General features: G+C 45.5%; 1 protein-coding gene across 1 annotated transcript in view; it reads right to left on the minus strand.

Moving 5' to 3' along the window:
- The window catches only part of NKAIN4 (sodium/potassium transporting ATPase interacting 4), a 152,329-nt gene that overhangs the window by 56,506 nt on the left and 87,432 nt on the right, over positions 1 to 8,391 (minus strand). Inside the window, exon 4 of the mRNA XM_070941810.1 lies at positions 4,577 to 4,774. Coding sequence (XP_070797911.1) covers positions 4,577 to 4,774 — 198 coding nt within the window. The remainder of the gene's footprint in view (positions 1 to 4,576; positions 4,775 to 8,391) is intronic.

Genomic DNA, 8,391 nt, shown 5'->3' on the forward strand with positions numbered 1-8,391 from the left:
GTCTAGTTTGATAAAAAGAAGGACCAGGGGAGACATTATAGCAGTGTTCCAATATCTCAGGGGCTGCCACAAAGAAGAGGGAGTCAAACTATTCTCCAAAGCTCCTGAAGGCAGGTCAAGAAGTAATGGGTGGGAACCAATCAAGGAGAGAAGCAACCTAGAACTAAGGAGAAATTTCCTGACAATTAGAACAATTAATCAGTGGAACAACTTGTCTCCAGAAGTTGTGAATGCTCCAACACTGGAAGTTTTTAAGAAAAGATTGGATAACTATTTGTCTGAAACGGTATAGGGCAGTGATGGCAAACCTTTTCAGCACTCGCAGAAATGCTGTGCACATGCTCATCAGGGTCGTGCTCTAGAAAAGCCGAACTTCTGGGTTCTAGCGCATATGTGCACCCAATGATCAGCTGGCTGGTACGCATACCCAGGCTGGTTTTTGGCACTGCTGCGCACACACAGGGATCGCGCTCCGGAAAAGCCAAACTTCCAGATTCTGGTGCACATGCGCACCTGACAATCAGCTGGCTGGCTCGCATGCGCACACCAGTTTTCGGCACTGCCGTTCATGCAAAGGACAGTTGATCATTGCGTGCACATGCGGACCAGAAACCTGGAAGACAAACAGGCAAGGCCGCGCGTGCCGGGCGACATTGCTTTGCGTGCCACTTTAGGCACGTGTGCCATACCATCACAGGTATAGGATTTCTTGCCTAAGCAGGGGGTTGGAGTAGAAGACCTCCAAGGTCCCTTCCAACTTTGTTATTCTATTCTATTCTATTCTATTCTATTCTATTCTATTCTATTCTATTCTATTCTATTCTATTCTATTCTATATCACTAATTGACGTGATGTAGCAGTTGTGAAAAATAAAAGAATTCAGAATGGAAGAGCTGGATGAACCCAGATGGTGTGATACGGATGGCAATTTCTGAATCACCTGCTTGCTACTCCAAGAACAGAAGCCGGGGCTGCGGCTGCGGAAATAACAAAGAGCATTGTTTTCAGGCAGAGTAGGTTCTTATTATTATATCCTGGGGGAGAAAACATACAAGTTTAGCTTAATTGGATTGCCTCCCCCATTCCTCGGTTGCCTCTCTTCTACTTACCCATAAATATTTCAATTGCAGAGATTGTTCATAAAGAACTTGATGTATCTATCCACAGGAAATGCTTCGAGAAGCGGGATTGGGCTGGGAGGGGGTGTTTTTCTTAAGGGAGGGGCACTTTTAAATTAGCTCTGCTTCTCTTAAGAGAAGGACCAAGGGAGACGTGATAGCCGTCTTCCAATATTTGAGGGGCTGTTGCAGAGAGGAATGGGGGTTTAATCTATTTTCCAAAGCACCTGAAGGCCAGACAAGGAATAATGGATGGAAACTGACCAAGGAGAGATTCAACCTAGAAATAAGGAGAAATTTTCTGACAGTGAGAACAATCAACCCATGGAACAGAAGTTGCCTTAAAAAGTTGTGGGAGCTTCATCACTGGAAGCTTTCAAGAAGAGACCTCACTGCCATTTTTCAGAAATAATATAGGGTCTCCTGCTTGGGTGGGGAGTTGGACTAGATGACCTGCAAGGTCCCTTCCAACTCTGTTATTATAAGTTATAAATTCTAAAGCCTCATCTTCTGTATAGAAGGGGACTGTCAAGGTTCCGACTGATGAACCCAAATGAGCCAGCACTCTTTGAGACGATCGGATTACTCAAAGAAGTGTTTTATTGAGTGCATCATTTCAGAACAGAATAACAGAGTTGGAAGAGACTTTGGAGGTCTTCTAGTCCAACCCCCTGCTTAGGCAGGAAACTCTACACCACTTCATTTCGGCAAGCATGAAAGCAAAACAGAGGAATTATTGAGTCTCTCATCTGCACCTCTATAACTGTCTGGTTTGGTTCTGCAACCCAACAAGACAGACACAGACTTCAGAGGATAATTAGGACTGCAGAAAAAACAATGGCTACCAGCCTGCCTTCCATTGAGGACCTGTATTCTGCACGAGTCAAAAAGAGGGCTGTGAAAATATTTACAGACCCCTCGCATCCTGGACATAAAACTGTTTCAGCTCCTACCCTCAAAACGACGTTATAGAGCACTGCACACCAGAACAACTAGACACAAGGACAGTTTTTCCCCCGAACACCATCACTCTGCTAAACAAATAATTCCCTCAACACTGTCAAACTATTCACTAAGTCTGCACTACTATTAATCTTCTCATTGTTCCCATCACCCATCTCCTCCCACTTATGACTGTATGGCTGTAACCTTGTTGCTGGTATCCTTAAGATTTATATTGACTGTTTCCCTATGACTATCATTAAGTGTTGTACCTTATGATTCTTGATGAATGTATCTTGTCTTTTTATGTACACTGAGAGCAAATGCACCAAAGACAAATTCCTTGTGTGTCCAATCACACTTGGCCAATAAAGAATTCTATTCTATTCTTTAAAAAAACCATCTCTAACCATTTCCCACGGTTTTAGTATACTTAAAGAATAGATATTCCCTTCCCTCGTTGCCACAGGTCACATTGTCCAATTACTGCAGGTGTTCTGGCATCTCCCTGGAAACTCCTTCCAGTCTCTGTCCAGCACCTGTTGAGATGACCTTGGTTCCCACGGGATGATCTATTGTTATTGTCTGGTCTGACATTCCAAGCCTCTTCCTCCACTCCCCCTACTGTGTGGCAAGCTGAAAAACGAAAAGATGGTTGCTAGATCCATTTCAAAGTTGACACAGACAAGACCACTGTGATTTTGTAGAGCTGGATTTAATCTGAGCTGGAAAAGGAACTACGAAACTCAGAAATTTGCTTGCAGAGAGTTGGAAACTGTCTTAAGTCTCCACCGTCTCTGCTTGTTGGGTGACACGATAGCAGTGGTTCAATATTTAAGGGGCTGCCCCAAAGAAGAGAGGGTCAATTTATTCTCCAAAGCACCTGAGGGTAGAACAAGAAGTAATGGATGGAAACTAATCAAGGAAAGAAGCAACCTAGAAATAAGGAGAAATTTCCTGAACAGTTAGAACAATTAACCAGGGGAACAACTTGACACCAGAAGTTGTGAATGTTCCAACACTGGAAGTTTTTAAGAAGAGATTGGACAACCATTTGTCTGAAATGGTGTAGGGTTTCCTGACTAAGCAGAGGGTTGGACTAGAAGACATCCAAGCGTCTCTTCCAACTTGTTATTCTGTTTGTAAAAGAGAATTTTCAAAACACAAGGGATATGGTGAGGTTTCAGGGAACAAAAGACAATGCTTTGAGGTTGCAGATCTGGAGGGAATCATATTTTCCCCCCAGTTTTTGCTGAACAACAACGAAGAGCGCATCAAAAGCAATAAGATTTGACATGCCATATGGTTCTGCTGCTTGTAACAGATTAAAAAAAGCAACAATCCCAGAAATGATGGGCACGTAGCCACCATAAAATACCACATTTAGCAAGCGTATCCTTGCTTTCTTCCCTTGTTTCGCCTGAGTCTACTAAATTTAAGATTCAAATTCATGCACATCTACATTCACTTTCTCACACACACACACATACAGAGAGGGGGGGGGTGGGAGAGAGAGAGAGAGAGTTGTGTAAAGATATACTCAAACTTTCACTAGACTGGAAAGCATTAGAATGCTCAAAGACACCAAAACTTGGTTTTAACAAATTAGTTGAGGGGAAGGGTGTCTGTTATTCAGGAAGGCCTGTTAAATACTCTATCTAGTTCGATCCTAAGTAGAGGCAGATAATTTCTCTCTCTGGGCACACTGAGAGTATATCTGCTGAACAAAACTCCGCATTGGTGACAGGAAGGGCATCTGGCCCGTGGTGAAATTCGAAGTTTTTTTTACTACCGGTTCTGTGGGCGTGGCTTGGTGGGCGTGGCGTGGCTTGGTAGGTGTGGCAGGAGAAGGATACTGCAAAATCTCCATTCCCACCCCACTCCAGGGGAAAGGATACTGCAAAATCCCCATTTCCACCCCATTCCAGGGGGAAGGATACTGCAAAATCTCCATTCCCACCCCACTCTGGGGGAAGGATACTGCAAAATCTCCATTTCGACCCCACTCCTGAGGAAAGGATACTGCAAAATCCCCATTTTCACCCCACTCCAGGGAGAAGAATACTGCAAAATCTCCATTTTGACCCCACTCCAGGGGGAAGGATACTGCAAAATCCCCATTCCCACCCCACTCCGGGGGAAGGATACTGCAAAATCTCCATTTTGACCCCACTCCTGGGGGAAGGATATTGCAGAATCTCCATTCCCAACCCACTCTGGGACCAGCCAGAGGTGGTATTTGCTGGTTCTCCGAAGTACTCAAAATTTCTGCTACCGGTTCTCCAGAACCTGCTGGATTTCACCCCTGCATCCGGCCATTAAACACCCTGCTAGCTCCATTCAGTTGCCCAGAGTCCACCCCGCAAGAGATTATGGAGTCATTAAAAGATGATGATGATGAATTTTCCTCTTGAGGTTTTATTACATTAAATTCCTTTGAGGAGAGAACACCTCTTACATCTGGGCACTGCTTCTGCAATGCTTCATAAGTCAAGAACCCAAGGGATCTACTCACCGCCACCAGAATCTGCAGGGCGCTGTGCATGACCTCGATGTAACGGTACTCCAACGCGCAACCGATCACCGAGACGTACGAATGGCTGTCCAGACCTTTGATGCCGATCATGGGCGTCTCCTTCCTTACACAACCAGGACCGTTCTCACTCCACCACGACTGGTGTTGGGAGATGTTAAACGTCAAAAGTTCACTATCCTGAGAAGGGGAAGTAAAAACACCAATAAATAATGCCCTTTTCAACTAGAGCCGGAGATCAGTTTTTGCACTTTGTCTGGGCTGTTCTTGCACAATACAAAGAGATCTGTGTACAGGCCACCAAATGGGTTCACTCATCGTGCTAAGACATTTTAAAACTGCTGTTTGTTGAATGAGATCATTGACTGGGGTCACTTGCTTGCTAAGTCACAAGCCATGGTGTAGAAGTTACCATGGCTGATGTCAGTGTAGTACATTCAATTAGGAATCAAATAAACCGTATGAGAGTTAGGGTGATGTGTAAAGTCTACATTTCCCATGCTGTCTATAGAGTTCAGAAAATTGAAGTCATTACTTAGGTGGGACTAGAACTCACTGTCTCCTGGTGATTGACCCAAAATCACCCAGCCTGCTTTCATGCTTGAGGTGGAACTAGAACTCACAGTCTCCTAGTGATTGGCCCAAAGTCTCCCAACCGGCTTTCATGCCTGAGGTAAAACTAGAACTCACAGTCTCCTGGTGATTGACCCAAAGATTCCCAACAGGCTTTCATGCCTGAGATGGAACTAGAACTCACAGTCTCCTGGTGATTGACCCAAAGTCTCCCAGCTGGCTTTCATGCCTGAGGTGGAACTAGAACTCACAGTCTCCTGGTGATTGACCCAAAATCACCCAATCTGCTTTCATGCTTGAGGTGGAACTAGAACTCACAGTCTCCTGGTGATTGACCCAAAGTCTCCCAGCTGGCTTTCATGCCTGAGGTGGAACTAGAACTCACAGTTTCTTGGTGATTGGCCCAAAGTCACCCAACCGGCTTTCATGCCTAAAGAGGGACTAGAACTCATCGTCTCCTGGTTTCTAGCCTGGTGCCTTAACCACTAGCCCAAACTGGCTCTGACCCTGACCCCAAAAGGCAGACAACAGTCTTGACAATCTTCTCACTCCTAATCTAGGACCTTCGCTACCACTCTTAAGCTGAGTAGGAGGGACTAATCTAAAACTCTCCAGAGCAGGGGTCTCCAACCTTGGCAACTTTAAGACTTGTAGACTTCAACTCCCAGAATTCCCAGCAAAGCTGGCTGAGGAGTTCTGGGAGTTGAAGTCCACAAGTCTTAAAGTTGCCAAGGTTGGAGACCCCTGCTCCAAAGCACTTCTCTAGCTAAGAGGGAACATGAAGCCAGATTTGTCCCCTTCTGCTCTGCTCATCTTCTCAGTTCAACGTCTTCTCAACTACACCACAGTAGCTCTTGAATGGAGAGTGAGGAACTGCCCTAAAATCATTCACACATAAGCATCGTCCTGATCCCCATCCATGTGACCTCCCATGCACGTACAAAAAGAGGCGGAGCTTGTGTTTCACAACACGGGTTTCATCCGAATGTGAATCTTGTTTCATCACTTGCCCATACTCTACAGATCCCCAACGTTGTAGAAGAAGCTTAGCAGGTTGGTTGAATGGCTCCAGCTCAGCCATTGTAGGTTGTTCAACCAATGATGGTTAAATAAAGGGTGGGCTTTAGGCAATGTGCGAACTAACAAGTTCATGGGTTCTTCCCATGTGTAGCACACACATATCTGTAATTGTGGCTAGCAGATGGGCAGTGGTGGTTGAGGTGTTATATACTACGTATATCATTTGTACCAATCTTTGACCGACAAGACCTACAAGTGTCTCGGAAGATGCTGAGATGTTTTTATTTGTCATTTTGGCTTCGGATTTTTTGAGTTGAATGTTTTGAATAGTCCTCTTAGAGTGGCAAAGGTAGGTCTGCTGGTCGGTTTAGCTAAACGTTAAGGTAAAAGTTTCCTCTGTCTAGTCAATCAAACTCTAAGGAAGGTACCAGAGGTGGTATTCAGCAGGTTCTGACCAGTTCTGGAGAACCGATAGCGGAAATTTTGAGTAGCTTGGAGAACTGGTAAATACCACCTCTGACTGGCCCCGCCCCCATCTATTCTCTGCCTCCCGAGTCCCAGCTGATCGGGAGGAAATGGGGACTTTGCAGTAACCTTCCCCTGGAGTGGTGAGGGAATGAAGATTTTACAATATCTTTTTCCTGGAGTGGGGAGGGAATTGTTGTGGCCCGTCAGCAGCCTGTGCAGCTAGTAGCTGATTCCGACAGCGAGGAGGCTGGTATGATGCTGCGCCAGCAGCCTGTGCAGCTGGCACTCGAGTCAGACAATGAGGAGGCTGGAGAAGATGTGGTGCCAGAGGCGGGGATTCAGCCAGGGCCTTCAGAACCTCCAGAAGCTCCCATAAGTGAAGAGGAAGAAGAGGAGGAGCCTCTTCTCAATGCACGGGCGCGCAGAGCTGCCAAAAGGCAGGAGTGGGTCCTCAGGAGGAGGTCTCCTTGAGAGTAAGGCTTGGGATTAATTGGCCACTTCCTTAGTTTATTTAAGGAAGGACAACGACTGAGGCAATTTGCAGGGAACAACTTCATTCACTCTCCTTCGTGTCTGGATCTTAGTTCTCTTATCAGTTTCCTGCAAATTGCTTCTGGGCTTTCTGCCAACCATAGTAAGATTATGATTATTTATTCTTTGGATTCTTGTAGGCTGTTAAGTAAGTTAATTAACAGCCTTTGTTTGAAAAAGTCTGATTTAATTTACTAAACTAAGGTTTGTACAGACTTTGTGTGTGCTGCGTTCTTTGGGGTCCGTAGCTGGGGCAGAACAGGAATGCCATGCCTACCAAGCCACGCCCACCAAGCCATGCCCACAGAACCAGTAGTAAAAAACTTTGAATCCCACCACTGCATGGTACTCATCTCCGTTTCTTAATTGAAGAAGCCAACATTGTCCAAAGACATTTGCCAGCATGAACTATATGCCAAGGCACACAGAACGCTGTTACCTTCCCAGCAAAGTGGTACCTATTTATCTACTCGCATTTACATACTTTTGAACTGCTAGGTTGTGGGCAGGAGCTGGAGCAAGGAACGGGAGCTCAACCAGTCATGTGGCGCTCGGGGCTTGAACCCAGGCTGTCAAGCTTTCCACAGCTGACAAGCTCAGTGTCTTTCACCACTGAGCCATCGTGACTTCGGGTCTAGCTAAGACGACTATCTTCCCACTTGTGGCAACTTAATCAGGTTGTTGGAAACCGATGAAAAATAAATGCTTCTCAACAAGCAAGTTGGAAATGCTACAGTTGCAACAATTTTGAAGGGAGATAGGTGGGTGTTGTGTATTTGCATTCACACAGAAATAGAAGATCTGGATTTAGTGGGGCAAGAGCTGGAAGAATTTTGCCTAAAAAATCCAGTTTAGCTTCCTCTTTGTTCTGAATACTAAATTTCCTCCACAAAGTCCCTCCCTCCTGTACCCTGCAGCCTTCTCATTCATTGCACGATCTAGTCTCCTACTGACCCCAGCAGCAATTAACCTCTTGGGTTACTTTAGTATAAGGGTCTGATTGGGGCTTGATCAATAGCTGCTTAATGTCCATCTCCCCCAGGGCTCCGTCACTGTCTGCTGTCTGAAAGAATGCTCTGAGGCCTTCAGACAGTGCTTCTCAACCACGCCAACTTTCAGGCGTGTGGAATTCAACTTCTAGAATTCTTCCTACCCCATAAATGCAGGGATGGGATTCAGCCGGTTCTGACTGGTTTGACCATACT

This window comes from Pituophis catenifer, unplaced genomic scaffold (genome assembly GCF_029215685.1).
Source record: "Pituophis catenifer annectens isolate HBS135680 unplaced genomic scaffold, rPitCat1.0.hap2 SCAF_3, whole genome shotgun sequence".
NCBI classification, from domain to species: Eukaryota; Metazoa; Chordata; class Lepidosauria; order Squamata; family Colubridae; genus Pituophis; species Pituophis catenifer.